General features: G+C 43.1%; 1 protein-coding gene across 1 annotated transcript in view; it reads right to left on the bottom strand.

The window, feature by feature from the left end:
- The window catches only part of ZFPM1 (zinc finger protein, FOG family member 1), a 128149-nt gene extending 114762 nt beyond the window's left edge, over positions 1-13387 (bottom strand). Inside the window, exon 1 of the mRNA XM_056525572.1 lies at positions 12666-13387. Coding sequence (XP_056381547.1) covers positions 12666-12705 — 40 coding nt within the window. The 5' untranslated portion in view covers positions 12706-13387. The remainder of the gene's footprint in view (positions 1-12665) is intronic.
- Positions 13388-17586: the final 4199 nt, after the last annotated feature.

The raw sequence follows: 17586 nt of genomic DNA, 5'->3' as shown, positions 1-17586 counted from the left end.
GGCTATAAAGTTATACATCTTCTTGTATAAAGTAATGTGTGCCATGCTGGTATAACCTGGGCATCTTCTTGTATATTGTGATATGGATCATGCTGGTATAACCTAAGCATCTTCTAGTTTATATTTATATGCACTGTAGCCCTTCTCCACCTGGCTCTCTGATATCATGTCAAGTCAACGCTTATAAAAAGGAACCTGTGACATTAAAAATGTAGTCCAGACTGCAGGTATGAGGTTATATAGCAGGAGGAGCTGAGCAGATTGATCTATGGTTCAGCAAGAAAAGTTTCAGGATAACTTGCCATTTATTCATGTAGATTTCTGCTCATTCTGGGCTAAGTAGTCATGTGGGCGGTCCTACTCAGACTGACAGATATCGGTGCAAAAAAGTGTGCATGCAGAGAGAGCTGTCAATCACTGAGTACTGCCGACTACTTGACTATATATCCAGAATGAGCAAAGTAGTCAAGCTATTTAATTGTATAGAACCAAGGGTGCTATATATAACAGTATATAACACTTACATGGGAACATTGAGCATTACACAGATTAACTTGCCGACAGAGAGAGGGAGAGGGCCCTGCCCGCAAGAGCTTACAATCTACAAGCTATGTACACAGATAGCTGTCAATCACCGAGAAGGACAACCCATGACTACTTAGTTCAGAATGACCAGAGAGATACATGAAAAAATGGCAAGATATGCTGCAACATTTCCTACTAAATCATAGATCAATCTACTCAGCTCCTCTAGCTCTATAACATCATGGCTGCCGACTGGATTACATTTTCAATGTAATAGGCTCTATAAAAGCCTAGAAAAATGACTGGGAATTATAACCCACACCAGAAACTCTTCCAGAAGGAAGAGTTGTCCATCTGTCAATAGCCAAGTTCTTGCCCCAGTCAATTACGTTTTGAATTTCTGCGCCAAATTCCACCCTAAAAACGCAATTGACTTCATGGGATTTTATTCACAGATTCTGATGGAAGTCAGAACAGTATCAAAAAACTGTGCGAGTCACTGAATCAATGGGAGGCTGATTCAGTCTTAGGGCTAGTTCATACTGAGGAAATTCAGGAGGAAGCTAAGAAATTTGCCGCAGATTCTGCCTGAATTTCCTCAGTGTGAACAAGGACTTCATTTTATCCCTTCAGTCCCATGACAAATGCTTTTCGGCATCCTGCACTGTAACGAGAAGGGGCGAGAACACTGAAACAACTGTGTACAGATAAATGTGTCCTTCTAGAGGAGATTCTGGCTTGGCCAATAATTCCCAGTCATGTTTCAAGGCTCTTAAAAAGAAGCAGACACTGGTTTGCAAGGATGTTGTCAGGTGGCACCAGACAGCAAGCTCTCTTCCTTCTGCAGGAGGACTACTTTTCATGGCCTATAACACTCCACACAGCAGTTTGACACTCTCCTCAAGAAGAAAATGTACCCAAAATTATACATGTTTATTTGGCAGAAGTTACAGATTGTTTATATAGTGGTATGTACCATGTCGGTATAAGCTGGCCATCTTCTTGTAGATAGTAATATGTACCATGCTAGTATAAGTTAAATATCTTCTTGTATATAGTGATATGGACAAGCTGATATAATTAGAGCATCATCTGTATATAATTATATATTTACAGCTGGAATAATTATATACATCATCTTGTATATAGTGATGAGGCACATGCTGGTATAACCTGAGCATTTTAGGGTGTATAAAGATATCCAATAGTGTATGCATTAAGCATTTTCCTTTATAAATGATTATTTAGCATTTTCATGTTCGCACGACAACGTACCCCTATTTATCATTCAGTTTACATCAACATTTTTGCAGTGCATAGCTTGATGTCACAATTTTAGGAATTTAAACACAAGAAAAGTAGGCGCAGTAAAAATGGTATTCCGGCTTTAGACATTTTATCCCTTATCCAAAGGGTAGGGGATAAGATGTCTGATCGTGGGGGCCCACCGCTGGGACCCCCCCGCGATCTCCCTGCAGCACCCGCATTATGTGCGGTGTTGCATCTCCAGGCTCGGAAACCGGATGTTTCCACGACTGGAGATGTTATGTAATGCCACGCCCCCTCATGACATCATATCACGCCCCCTCCATTCATGTCTATGGGAGGGGTCGTAACGTCCGTTACGCCCCCTCCCATAGACATGAAGGGAGGGGGCGCAATGTGACATCACGATGGGGGCGTGGCATTACGTCAAGTATCCAGTCCCGAAAACCTCCAGTTTCCGAGCCTGGGGACGCAGCTCCGCACAAAATGCGGGTGCTGCAGGGAGATCGCGCGGGGTTCCAGCAGTTGGCCCCCCGCGATCAGAGATCTTATCCCCTATCCTTTAGATAGGGGATAAAATGTCTAAAGCCGGAATATCCCTTTAAGCTGTTTATTGACTTCACCTTATTTACCAAAATTTTAAGACAAATTTGTTGACCAGAACAGACAATGCGAAATGTAGCACATCTATGAGGACTCACAAGCGATTCTTGACAACTAGCATCTTTAATAATGGTGGTGCAATGCATTTATATACTATCTTCTACTATCTACCTACAGTGCCTTGCAAAAGTATTCACCCCCTTGGCTTTTTTTTGTATTTTGGTACATTACAGCCTTAAGTTCAATGTTCTGTTAATCTGAATTTTATGTGATGGTGGAGTTGGTGAAGCGAAATGAGAAAAATCTATAAATAAAACTATTGTTTAGAAATAGAAAACAGAAAATTGGCCTGTTCGTATGTATTCATCCCCCCTTTGTTAGGAAGCCCATAAAAAGCTCTGATGCAACCAATTACTTTCAGCAGTCACATAATTAGTGAAATGATGTCCACCTGTGTGCAATCTAAGTGTCACATGATCTGTCATTACATATACACACACCTTTTGTGAAAGGCCCCAGAGGCTGCAACACCTAAGCAAGAGGCATTAGTAACTAAACACTGCCATGAAGACTAAGGAACTCTCCAAACAAGTAAGGGACAATGTTTTTGAGTACAAGTCAGGGTTAGGTTATAAAAAAAATATCCAAATCTTTGATTATCCCCAGGAGCACCATCAAATCTATCATAACCAAATGGAAAGATCATGGACAACAGCAAATCTGCCAAGATACGGCCACCCAGCAAAAATCACGGACCGGGCAAGGAGGGCATTAATCAGACAGTCAGCACAGAGACCGAAGGTAACCCTGAGGAGCTGCAGAGTTCCACAGCAGAGACTGGAATATCTGTACATAGTACGACAATAAGCTGTACGCTCCATAGAGTTGGGCTTTATGGTAGAGTGGCCAGAAGAAAGCCATTACTTTTAGCTAAAAAACATGTGGGAGACTCCCAAAAATGTATAGAGGAAGGTGCTCTGGTCTGATGAGACTAAAATTTAACTTTTCGGCCATCAAAGAAAGCGTAAACCCAACACATCACATCACCTAAAGAACACCAACATTTTTCAGCAGCCGGGACTGGGAAACTGGTCAGAGTTGAGGGAAAGATGGATGATGCTAAATACAGGGATATTCTTGAGCAAAACCTGTACTTCTCTGTGCATGATTTGAGGCTAAGTGAGGTTCACCTTCCAGCATGACAATGGCCTCAAACACACTGCTAAAGCAACACTTGAGTGGTTTAAGGGGAAACATGTAAATGTATTGGAATGGCCTAGTCAAAGCCCAGATCTCAATCCAATAGAAAATCTGTGGTCAGACTTAAAGATTGTTGTTCACAAGCGCAAACCATCACACTTGAAGGAGCAGTTTTGCAAAAATCCCAGTGGTAAGATGTGGCAAGCTCATAGAGACTTATCCAAAGTGACTTGGAGCTGTGATCGCAGCAAAAGGTGGCTCTACAAAATATTGACTTTAGGGGGGGTAAATAGTTATGAACATTGGCTTTTTCTGTTATTTTGTCCTATTTGTTGTTTGCTTCACAGTAAATAAATAAAGGCTTCTTCAAAGTTGTGTGTATGTTCAGTAAATTAAATGATCTAAATCCTCAAACAATCCATGTTAATTCTAGGTTGTGAGGCACCAAAATACGAAAAAAAAATCAGGGGGGGGGGGTGAATACTTTTGCAAGGCACTGTATACTATTCTTATATTTAAGGATACCTGTTACTCTAAATTTCAGCAAGAGAACAGAATATTGCCTAATGCTGCTTTTACAGAGGGGGAGATTTATCAAAACGTGTGTCCAGAGGAAAAGTTGCCCAGTTGCCCATAGCGACCAATCAAATTGCTTCTTTCATTTTTGAAAAGGCCTCTGAAAAAAAAAAAAAAAAAAAGGAAGAAGCGATCTGATTGGTTACTATGGGCAACACAAAAATGTTTCCTCTGGACAGGTTTTGATAAATCTTCCCTATAGTCTTTTACAAGGACGGCATCAGAAAAAAGTGGTTCCAGAGTGTTGTCTCTTCTATTTGATCACTACTACAAATGATCTTTTGTCTGACCAAATTCTCTAAAATTCCATAACACGTCGCAAATTTTTATTCCTAATACTTCCATTTCATAATACTATACCTGATATCTTGCAATTATTTTTATTGGTAAATTCATGGAGAACGCGAATCACCACAATGGTCGATACTGACACAGTTCTAACCTTGGTGACATCCTGTGGCTGTTCAGTCAATGAGTGATAAGTCGTGATATAATAATTCCTCATTTATATAGCGCACACAGATTCCACAGACTTGTACACTCAAATTTATCCCTGTTCCCATTGGGGCTCACAATATAAATTCACCTATTAGTATGATTTTTGGAGTGTGGGAGTAAACCGGAGGACCAGATGGGACTCACACAAACACAGGGAGAACATACAAACTTGTTGCAGATCGTGCTACCCACTGAGCCACTGTACTGCCCATCTTTATAGGTAACCAGGGACAAATCACAATGGCCCAGGTTTATCCAACTGTGTGAGAAAAAAAAAATTTGAGGGATTTTCCCACAGCAACCAATCACAGCTCAGCTTTCACTTTACCAGAGCTCGTTAAAGGGGTACTCAGGCCCTGAGACATCTTATAAGATGTCTCACCGCGGGGGTCCCACCGCTGGGGACCCCCACAATCTTGTATTTGCCACCCACCTGTTTGAGCTGCATGCCGCGGTGCAAGTTCACAAACAGCCGGGTAGCAACCATGGGGCTGGAGTATTGTGATGTCACGACTCCGCCTCATGTGACATCATCCCCCGCCCCCGCTATGCAAGTCTATGGGAGGGGGCGTGACAGTCGTCACGCCCCCTCCCATAGACTTGCATAGCGGGGGCGGGGGTGACATCACACGGGGGCGCAGTTGTGACGTCATGATACTCCAGCCCCGCGGTCGCCACCCGGCTGTTTGTGAGCTGGCACTGCGGCGTGCAGCTCAAACAGGTGGGTGGCGAATACAAGATTGCGGGGGTCCCCAGTGGCGGGACCCCCGCGGTTAGACATCTTATCCCCTATCCTTTGGATAGAGGATAAGATGTCTCAGGGCCAGAGTACCCCTTTAAGATGAGCTGTGATTGGTTGCTGTGAGAAAATCACTCTTTTTCTCACACAGTTTGATAAACCTAGGCCAATTAGTGTGATTAGACAATATGGGTACATCCCCGCAATAAAGGTGCAGTAATCTTTACATACTAATACTGCGTTAACTCCTGATATGAGACATCATCTAAAACCTAGGACTTCTAAAGAAAATCAAATTCTCCAATACTGAATAAAATTGCTTAAATGACTAATCTCAGAACCATATCTGGGATGCTCAACCAGACAGAGCCAAAATAGGATTACAGCAATTTCCGAAGGCTTTCCAGACAGTCCTCTGCCTGTCATTTCTGTGATCTTAGTATGGGCAGGCAACCTGGACACAATGAACCAACCATATTATAAAAAGTAATAAAAAAAAAAATACACAACACCATGGCTATAGCCACTTAGGGTCATGGTTTAAAACAAAATGCTTATAGCTATCCATGTGCCAAAATCTGAATTCTACACCAGCTATGAGTTTTCCTCTGCTACAATTTACAACAACATTTAACTTAAAAAGGTATCAGGGATGTGGAATTCCCATCGCCCGACGCCTGGGACATACAGTTCCGGGCGCCGGGTAGCTGAATTTTTCCTTCCCGTAGCCGGCTTCGGGCAAACAGGGACGGACCTGACAAGCACAGCGGCGTTCAGCAGTCTGAATGGAGCGGGCTCCCGACTCATATAAAACATTACAGCAATACCAGATTTGTATAGTTTCTGTCATCAGGCCGGCCTAAAGTATCAAAACAACATGTTAGCTCAACCACAAGGTAAATGGCGTATAAAAGAAAACCACCAAATTTGCAAAATTATCTTTTACTATTTCTATTTCACTTCACCGATTATTTATATTATTTATTTATTTATTTTTTTCCGAAGAATAGTTTATTGAAAAAAGGTATCATTATAGTAGGTAGTTATGGCTATTATAGGGCGAGGAGGAAAAAATGAGAGTGTTAAAGCGAAAATTGGCCCGGACAAGTGGATTGTCATGAGGGACAAGTAGATTTTGCTCCCTTTTAGTCCCGTGGACAAGTAGTTTTTTTTTAATAAAGTTTCCACACCCCTGAACATTTTTGGGAGGACCCACTTATCAAGCCCTGTCCCCAATTTTTATGTGGAAAGAGCTGCCCAAAAACTTTAAAAAAAAAAAAATGTGGAGTGTGACAAAATGTTCAATTTTTTGCTATGGTGCACCGGGGGCGTTCCAGGCCCCTGGATAAACTCTTTTGCCAACCCAGCTTGGCCCTGCACAATGCCCCCTTCATAAAAGGCCTTGAGCTTAATTTTATACAGGAAACATGTAACTCTAGATCCGTTCCACCCCTCCTTTCATCACCTTTATAGGTCTAAGCCACCATATTTACTGCATCTAACGGATACAGAGCAGGCCCTGGTCAGGCAGAGATCCACCCCATGCAACACAACAGCAGTAACTGCCCGACCAGGACCTGCTGTGTATCTGCTACATGCTAGAGGTGTGCCACCCCTAATGACGTCACAATCATGTAGCCAGTACATGTGGGGCAGAACTCAGCAGTGCAGGATAGAAGAGAAGATGGCTGAAGGACCTGTGGTGGTGATTACGATGGTGATTGATGATGAGGATTATGATGAGATAGTGGGAGGAACCGATCAAGAGTTTACAAAATAAGAAAACTGAGGGAAGGCCACATATTCCCTGTATGGGGTCGAGTTGGGGCGGGGGAGTGCACCAAGGGGCTCAGAACACCCCAAGTGCACCAGAGGACCTGATTTGCATATTTAGATTTTTAAGCATAACCCAGGAACAAGGCTACATAGAGAAAAAAAAAGGTAAACAGATTTGGAATCAGCGTCACCCATTCTATAACCTATACAAGCAGGTTAATGCAGGTAAAGCTGGTGACAGATTCCCTTTAAATAGGGTTTTACTTATCAGTATATAAAACATAGCAAATACATTGTGGTCATTGAGAAACTAATCATCAATGCAATGTGTAGCTGTAAATGTACCAATGGAGTCCTACAGGGGTTGGACAACCCCTGTCCATATGTAGTATGCCACATTAAGAGGGGCCTCATCTCTTAGAAGCAGCCTAGTGTGTAAGATTAGGCATGAGCATACAGCACAGACAGCAACTGATTTCACTTGGTATTTTTTTTTATACAGGAGAAACCTATAGAGCACCAGTAGCCAAACCTTAAAAGGGGTATTACACCCTATTCCAAAAGGATAGTGAATTAGATGTCTGATCCTGCCGCTGGGACCTCCCGTGATCTCCGTGCAGCACCTGGCAGAAGATGGGATAAGATGTCTAAGGGCGGAATACCCTTTTAAGACCAGGTTCACACTATGCAATATATATTTACATCCATATGATGGCCACAAGTCCTGGTCCAAAAGTGGGTCTGATCAACTGGAGGGACAGCTGTCACTGTAGGTTATCAGACCTGCAGTCCAACCAAGACTTGATCTGGATGTAACTGTGGATACATTGATATTTATTTTCCTTTCAGCAATCTACACATCTGCAGTGGCAAATATCAAGCGTTTGGTACAGATTTCCATGTCGGCAAAATGTGGAAGCACCCTAGAAGACACTACTTATTAGCTACAATATTACTGGAGATGTTCCATCTGAACAGAACCATCTTTTTATATGGCAGCTCTGTAAGCACTAAGAACCCTGACCAAGGACCTAGATGCATTCTATGAGCCAGGTACGGTAGATATTTTCTAATGGTGCCAATCTTTCCTCCACTTATTTGTGTTCATGACGTTGTTAACAGATCTTATTGCTATGCCACTGAAAGTACAATAACTCAGAGCATTCTGTCCTCTAATGTCTACCACCTTTAGTGCACCACGTCAAGCATAAATTATTAGTATAAATGTTAAATACTCTCAATATCTGAAAGCTAAATTAGGCCTCCTTAGTAAAGATAGTAACTTCTATCCCATTACTGTTTGTTGGCAGAGAGAATGAATATTAAAGGGGGTTTCCCACTTTAATAAGGCTATGACATCACGAATAGGTTTAGGTCACAGAGTTTCTGCATTGCTCCTAGTTAGATACTGTGCAGGAAACTGCAACAAAACAATACACGTCCCAGCGGTCAAACCCCGTCTGATCAGAACATTATGCCATATCCTAATGATACCCTTTATGGTGGCCCTATCAGGGGCAGTTTTACCATAGAGAAACTGTTTTTTTTATTTTTTTATTGGCATGCACTGTCAGATACATGAAAGGATGGGAAATACTTTCCATATGAATATTGTTTTCCCTACTATATAGCAGTATGGACACTAGTGGACATGCATTTTTCTTGTATTATCATTAACTAAATGTTACAATAAGATATTGAAAATAACAATGGCAAAGAAAATTTAAAGCAAAACATCTTATGATTTTAGTAACATACAAATAATAATCATTTAAAGGAATACAGTGATCTCTCAACTTACAATGGCCTCAACATACAATAGTTTCAACATACAATGGTCCTTTCTGGAACATTGTAACTTGAAACCAGACTCAACATACAATACTACAGACAGTCCAGATCTGTGAAACGTGTCAATGGCTGGAAGAACTGACCAATCAGAATGGACATTCACTGGTAAAACCCCTGTATTACTGAAGCGTATGCACTGACTGGTGTCTGGTAGCGCCCCCTACAGTACAGGGTGGCTTTGGTAGCTTCAGAACCAATTACCAGGTTTCCATAGAGTTATGGTCTCAACATACAATGGTTTCAACAAACAATGGTTGTCCTGGAACTAATTAATATTGTAACTTGAGGGACCACTGTAATTCAGGCAAAAGATTTCTTGAAAGGTCATAGATACCTTGGCGCTTATCACACTGCTGAAATCCCTGACCTCAGACCACCACTGACCTCAGACCACCACTGACCTCAGACCACCACTGACCTCAGACCACCAAGGGGAGGTAAATTGTGAACTCCTAGGAATAAGCTACAATGCTGTGAAATATGTTAGCGCTATAGACAAGGAATAAGATATAAATAAAGTGCCTGTTTCAACTGCATTGTTACCGATAATCATTAACAATAAAGAACAGAGACATTAGGTCAGGTTCCCACAGCTACTGGACAGTAGACACTAATGGCCACTGACTGAGTTATACGAGATATCGCCACTATTCCCTTGCCGCTTGAATTCCCAGGGTGATGAAATGACATTATTAATGACCCACATGATGAAGCTCAACACATGACTAGAAGCAGATGATAGTCAACAAAATCTCACACAAAAGGCTCAGGAGGGTTCACAGACTACCCTCCGGGCACAAATCTGGGCGGCCACTACACACAGCAGCCACCAACAGTTTAACTAGAAACCAAATAAACTTTGTGCCATTGCGTGAAGGCCTCACTGCGGGCTTCTCCTAGGTACACAGACTGCACAAACAAATTACGCTTAGCAAACCTTAGCTATAGACTGCGCGCCTTTTATTGGCGCTTTGTGTTGACAAGTGATAATCAGAATATATTTATCAACGTGTCAAGCAGGTATGTGCTGTGCCCAATAAAACAAAAAAAAAGAAAGACTTTACAGACAGCCTGGCTCTATGGGATTTCCAAAGAAATACACATGGAAGAAAGAAGGATCTGAGGCAGTGAAGTATATTAGGACTACTGGGACCATATTATAAGATGGTATAAGCATGTGATGTGATATAAGGACAGCTGGGACCATATTATAAGATGGTATAAGCATGTGATGTGATATAGGGACAGCTGGGACCATAACATAGGACAGGTCTAAGCATGTGCTGTAATATTAAGACTACTAGGACCATATAATGGGATAATATAAACATGTGATGTGATATTAGAAGATGGTATAAGCATATGATGTGATATTAGGACTACTGGGACCATAATATAGGACGGTAAAGGCAAGTAATGTGATATTAGGCCAACAGCGACCATATTATGGGATGATATAAGCATGTGATGTAATAATAGTGCCATATTATAGGATGATATAAGCATGTGGTGTGATATGAGGACTACTGGGACCATATTATGGCATAATGTAAAATGTGATATTAGGAATAAAGGGCCATATTATGGGATGATAGAGGCATGTGGTGTGATATGAGGACTAATAGGATGATATAAGCATGTGTTGTGATAATAGCTCCTTATTATGGGCTGACATAAGCATGTGGTGTGATATGAGGACTACTGGGACCATATTATGGCATAATGTAAAATGTGATATTAGGAATAAAGGGCCATATTATGGGATGATAGAGGCATGTGGTGTGATATGAGGACTAATAGGACCATATAATAGGATGATATAAGCATGTGTTGTGATAATATCTCCTTATTATGGGCTGACATAAGCATGTGGTGTGATATGAGGACTGCTGGGACCTTACGATAGGATGGTATAAGCAAGTGCATCCAACTAACTGTAACAAACTGCAACTCCCAGCATGTCCGAACAGTTTTCACGGCATGCAGCGGCTTGTAGTATCACAACAATTAGAGAAATACCGGTTCCATGATTCAGAGAGGTCGCTGTCACCCGTGAATAAGTATCGACAACCAGTCTCCCAACCATCATGTTCTGCAATGGCGTCTGTTCTACTAGACAGCGCACAATAATACGACTGAAAAGAACCTACCTCCGCCAACGAACTAGGGTTCCCCATGTATGAATAGTGTGATAACGGGAAGCTAGAGAACATGGCAACCATAATCTCCAGGGAATGGTGGGAGCTGTAGTTCTTCAACCACAACCAAGACACCTCCAATGTTCTAAATGACACTTCACTAGAAATCTAGGCTGACAAATATCTAACATTATAGGTCACAAATGGCTACGGTGACAGGACTGAAAAGAAGCACACTGCTGTACAGTAATACTAATAATGTTGTATTTGGGGCGTCTAGTATAAGAAAAGTATTTCCTCACCAGTGTGTTGCAAAAACTACAACTCCCAGCATGCTCGGAGAGAATTGTAGTTTTTGCAACAGCTGGAGGCACTCTGGTTGAGAAACACTGCTGTACAGTAAATGATGTTGTATTTGGGGCGTCTAGTACAAGACAAGTATTTCCTCAACAATGAGTTGCAAAAAACTACAACTCCCAGCATGCCCGGACAGAATTGTAGTTTTTGCAACAGCTGGAGGCGCCCTGGTTATGAAACACTGCTGTACAGTAATACTAATGATGTTTTATTTGGGAGAGTCTAGTACAAGGCAAGTATTTCCTCACCAGTGAGTTGCAAAAAACTACAACTCCCAGCATGCCCGGACAGCCAACGGCTGTCCGGGCATGCTGGGAATTGTAGTTTTTGCAACAGCTGGAGCCACCCTGGTTGGGAAACACTGCTGTACAGTAATACTAATGATGTTGTATTTGGTGCGTCTAGTACAAGACAAGTATTTCCTCACCAGTGTGTTACAAAAACTACAACTCCCAGCATGCCCGGACAGAATTGTAGTTTTTTAGCAACAGCTGGAGGCGCCCTGGTTATGAAACACTGCTGTACAGTAATACTAATGATGTTGTATTTGGTGCGTCTAGTACAAGACAAGTATTTCCTCACCAGTGTGTTACAAAAACTACAACTCCCAGCATGCCCAGACAGAATTGTAGTTTTTTTCCAACAGCTGGAGGCGCCTTGGTTATGAAACACTGCTGTACAGTAATACTAATGATGTTGTATTTGGAGAGTCTAGCACAAGGCAAGTATTTCTTCACCAGTGAGTTGCGAAAAACTACAACTCCCAGCATGCCCGGACAGAATTGTAGTTTTTTAGCAACAGCTGGAGGCGCCCTGGTTATGAAACACTGCTGTACAGTAATACTAATGATGTTGTATTTGGAGAGTCTAGCACAAGGCAAGTATTTCTTCACCAGTGAGTTGCGAAAAACTACAACTCCCAGCATGCCCGGACAGCCATTGTAGTTTTTGCAACAGCTGGAGGCCCCCTGGTTGGGAAACACTGCTGTACAGAGTATCCTGACAACTGTGCACAATAGAAGCCCAAGAAGAACCTGCTATGGGAGAGAAAGCACATGATGAGGAAACTTTGCACTACTGCTCCTGGCTGGGCAGGTAGGTAGGTAGGTAGGTAGGTGCCAGGGCACAGTACTCACGTTTTATCTGCCTGGGATTACTCTGTTTTCGCCTGGACATCTCTCTGTGGTGGGCTAGGGGGTATCAGACTGTCCTCATGCCCACTCCAGCCCTTGGCTTTAGACTACACTGAGCCTTCAGGCCAGGCACACGATCCTCATGAAGTGGTATAGTTACTGCAAAGCCATGGGCATCACTTGCATTTCCCTGGGATGGCAGTGTGGTCAGCAGGCAGGAGCAGCTTTCATGTCAGCAGGCTGCCAGGCAGGTCCCGGGGTTAAAGGGTTAATCTACTGTCCAGTCTCCAGCCTGTGGCATGGGTAGATCTCCAGTGGTCACAGATGGTAGCAGTAGGTGCCCTCTCACCGCCTGGGCTCTCAGGTATTCCTTGTTATGTGTGACATGTAATCCAGGGGGACCGTATTCACTGGACAGGAGTCACCAGATGTCAGCCCCGAATCGGGTGTCACATGGAGAAGTCCGATGTGCGGGTGACAAGCCACCAGGAATACGCGGTCCGGCTGACGGCTTGTGGTGCTGTAGAGCAGGTGCACGGCAGATAACGGTGCGGACAGCACCAGGACACAGGCGGCTCCTATGGGCCGTCCTCTGCTCTCAGCCTCTCCCCGGATAAGACGCGCCGGGATTGTTACTTTTTCTCAATGGAACGCTGAAATGTATCAAAGCGGCCGTAACATTCCAAACGGGGCGTGGCCACGACCAACAGGGCGGGGCCGAGGAGCCCTACCACTGGCGATACCCAAGCACAGGTTACCGCCTATTCCATGACGTCATGACGCACGCATAATACAGTGGAATAGAGGACTTTCAGATCGACGTGCATCAGTTACGGATGCCGATGCTGGACAATCTTCTTCCACCATCACAGTAGTTTGCTTCTGTAGGGTGCGTTCACACTGAGTTATTCAAGAGGAATTTAGAGTAATTCCTCTTAAATTAATTCACATCCCCTCTGCCCATTGATTTTAATGTTTTTTTCCGCTGTCCTGTTCACACTGTGGAAATTCTGCTAGCGGAATTCCGACGCTGAATTCCGTTCCGCTTGAAGAAAGAGCATGTTCATTCTTCAAGCGGAATCCGCGAGCAGAAATCAATAGAAGTCAATGCGTTTTTGCGCAGAATTTTTGCAGAATGTGTGCGGAATTCGCGTGGAAATGGCTGAAAAACCCTTCACTTCTTTCTCTCCCATTTCCGCGCGTAATTCCGCGCGAATTCCGGGCACATTTCGCGCAAAAAGAAAATTCTTTTTTCAGCATGTAAATTTTTCAGCACGAATTCCTCTTGATTTGCTCAGTGTGAACGCACCCTTATACTTTGATTAGTGATGGAGGGAGAGATTTCTCAAAACTTGTACAGGGGAAGAGTGGAGCAGTTGCCCGTAGCAACCATTCAGATCCCTTTTTTTTTAAATTGTTTTAATAATGAAAGAATAACTGATCGGTTGCCATGGGCAACTGCACCACTCTTCCTCTACACTGGCTTTGAAAAACCTTCCCATGGGGGAGATTTATCAAAACCTGTGCAAAGGAAAAGATGCCCAGTTGCCCATAGCAACCAATCAGATCACTTCTTTCATTTTGCAGAGGCCTTGTTAAAAATGAAAGAAGCGAGCTGATTGGTTGCTATGGGCAACTGGGCAATTTTTCCTTTGCGCAGGTTTTGATAAATCTCCCCCTATGTGTACAGGATTCTAGCTCTTCTTGACACAATTGACTATACATTTATAAAATAATCAAAATATTATGACAAATAAACAGTTTATCGAAAAGGGGACAGGTTCATTAGTGGTTGCCACTAGAGATGAGCGAATTTACAGTAAATTTGATTCGTCACGAACTTCTCGGCTCGGCAGTTGATGACTTTTCCTGCATAAATTAGTTCAACTTTCAGGTGCTCCCGTGGGCTGGAAAAGGTGGATACAGTCCTAGGAGACTCTTTTCTAGGACTGTATCCACCTTTTCCAGCCCACCGGAGCACCTGAAAGCTGAACTAATTTATGCAAGATAAGTCATTAACTGCCGAGCCGAGAAGTTCGTGACGAATCGAATTTACTGTAAATTCGCTCATCTCTAGTTGCCACATATCCACTGGTTTCTACAGTGGAACGCCAGATGTCGCAAAACTACAACTCCCAGCATGCCCAGACAGCCGTTGGCTGTCTGGGCATGCTGGGAGTTGTAGTTTTGCGCCATCTGGAGGGCCACAGTTTGGAGACCACGGCTCTACAGCAATGAATGTCTTACTTGTCCAGAGGACAGGACCTTGAATTCTCAGTGCTTTCAATGTTCTTTCCACTCTAGCCCTATACAAGTGGCACATACGTGTACGGAGCCCTTGTTTGTCACCACTGCACTTATGTGTGTTAGATGTGTGATAACATCTCCTTGTAGATAACATCTCCTGCCATGTTATTGTATGGGCCTGATTCATTAGACTCTGAGATCAGATGAATCAGCTCATAGAAAACACTGCATAAAGAGATGTAATCTTCACGAGATCATATCACCATCTGCTGCATACACCCTACTCACTTCTCATTTCTTTCATTATAGGCACGCCATAGTGAAAAATAGAAGAGTAAATAGAAATCAACGTCCTGTGCGTGACAACTACAAACCATGTTGTATAGTTGAGCTGCTGCATCTTTGTTGTATGAGGGATACAGTACTGTATGCTTGGACATTGTATCTAAAGATGGACATACACCACATATACATGCCACACTATTCCTTCTTCCCTCTTATACACGTGTGGTGAGGTTAGGAAATGCCGTTTATTGCAGGCTTGTAGGTGCTGTGACTATAGTGAATGTTCGTGACGCCAGGAGTGTTAACCTACCACAGTTCAAAGAAAGCGGTTGCTGGTAGCCAAGCGCTGGGAAAAAAAAAATTCCTTAAATGCCAGGTTAAGGAAACCACTTGTAACTTTACTTGGAACAATTGCAGGATAGTAATGTAGACAATACAATTTACGGGCTTATCAACAAATGTGCAATTGTAATGGTGGATGAGGCAATAAACCACAGTTGCGATGGATACGTTTTTTTCATGATACTTATCCTGTAAGGGCTTTCTTGCACTTGTAGTTTTAACTGACTCTGACCTGACTAGGACTTGACAAGATACATTTAGGCATGGAGCTAGGGTGGCAGAAGCGGGCACCATATAGTGACATCCACCTGACAGAGTAAGTAGACAAGGGAATTTCTCTCCGGGACACCACACATGCACGCTGGGATCAGCAGAGAGTTTATGTATTCTCAGTAGTTAAAGTATTTAGTAGTTAGAGTATTAAGCCACTGTCATACAGCTTCGCATAGGCAACTCATGCATTCACATAGATCTATACTTCTAGTCACTTTGGTAGAACCTTAAAGGAGATATCCAGGATTGAAAAACATATCCCCTATCCTAAATATAGGGGATAAGTTTCAGATCACGAGGGGTCCGACTGTCTGACTGCTGGGACCCCCCATGATCTTCCGTAATGGGCCCCCGGCTCTCCGGCCAGAGGACGGTCCGGCTCTGCCATAGAGTTGTATTGAGGGGGCATGTCAGCCGCCGCTTTGTGCTTTGGTCAACACGTCCAGGCTGCCACTAAATTACTTCTATTTAAAAATCTTAATCCTTCCAGTACCTATTAGCTGCCGTATACTACAGAGAAAGTTCTTTTTTTAATTTATTTTCTGTCTGACACAGTGCTCTCTGCAAATCCCCATAGCAAACCTTTTCTGCTCTGGACAACTCTCTGCTGACATGGACAGAGGTGTCAGCAGAGAGCTCTGTGGCCAGACAGAAAAGAACAACTCAAACTGGCGGCCCTCCAGTTGCTGCAAAACTTAAAGGGGTACTCCGGTGAAAACCTTTTTTCTTTTAAATCAACTGGTGGCAGAAAGTTAAATGGGCACTGTCATGAAGTAAAAAAATTGATATGTTGTAGTACTTAAGTAGTACAACATATCTCTAATATACTTTAATTAAAAAAAAGGGATTTTAAACAAGTTTAAAATCACTTTTAAATTCGGCCAGTAGGGGTCGCCCTCCTAGTGGCCGAATGCATTCAGCAGTGACGTCACCACTGAATTTCGACTCATTTCAGCCTGCCAATGAGTCGAAATTCAGGCACTGCTGTGCTCGCTCCCGCCTGTCAATCAAACAGGCAAGAGCGAGCACGCTGATAGCTGGGGCTGCGCGCATTGGCCAGCTCCACTGGCCTCGCGCGCAGCCCCGCCCGCCCCCGTTACCCTGTCCGGAGGCAGCGCGAGCACTCATTGCTGCGCTGATCCTCCGGATGGGTAAGTCTGATCTGCAGTGCTATTGGCAGATCATCTATGCGCGCTCCCGACAGGAGCGCTGCATAGACGATCTGAGGGCAGAAGCAAGCGCCCAGCAAGGCATCAGTGACGTCGTGCCTGCTGGGAAGCGCTGCTTCCTGCCCTGCTTTATAGAGTAGATTTAGAAGCACTAAATCTGCTCTATTAAAGCGATTTAAAAGTTTTTTAAAGCCAGGTAGAGGGTTAGGGCTAGATTACTAATAGGTAGGGACATATTAGATTATATATTACTTGGTGGGAGCTACACTTTAAACATATTTGTAAATTATATATTTTTTTTAAATCTTAATCCTTCCTGTACTTATTAGCTGCTGTATACTACAGAGGAAATTCTGTTCTTTTTGGAATGCTCTCTGATGACATTACAAGCACAGTTCTCTCTGCTGACGTTATTATAATAATAATAACGCTTTATTTATTGTTGTCCTTAGTGGGATTTGAACCCAAGGCAACAGTGCTAACCACTGAGCCACCATGCTGCACTTAGCAAGCATCTGCTATGCATGGTTGCTAAAATGGATGTCATCAGTGTTCATCAGTGTTTATCAGTGTTCCAGAAAGAAAGGTATTTCCTCTGTAGCATTGAG

Source organism: Hyla sarda, chromosome 6, assembly GCF_029499605.1.
Source record: "Hyla sarda isolate aHylSar1 chromosome 6, aHylSar1.hap1, whole genome shotgun sequence".
NCBI lineage: Eukaryota > Metazoa > Chordata > Amphibia > Anura > Hylidae > Hyla > Hyla sarda.
Note: the sequence above shows the minus strand (reverse complement) of the source record. Positions and strands in the feature narration are given on the sequence as shown.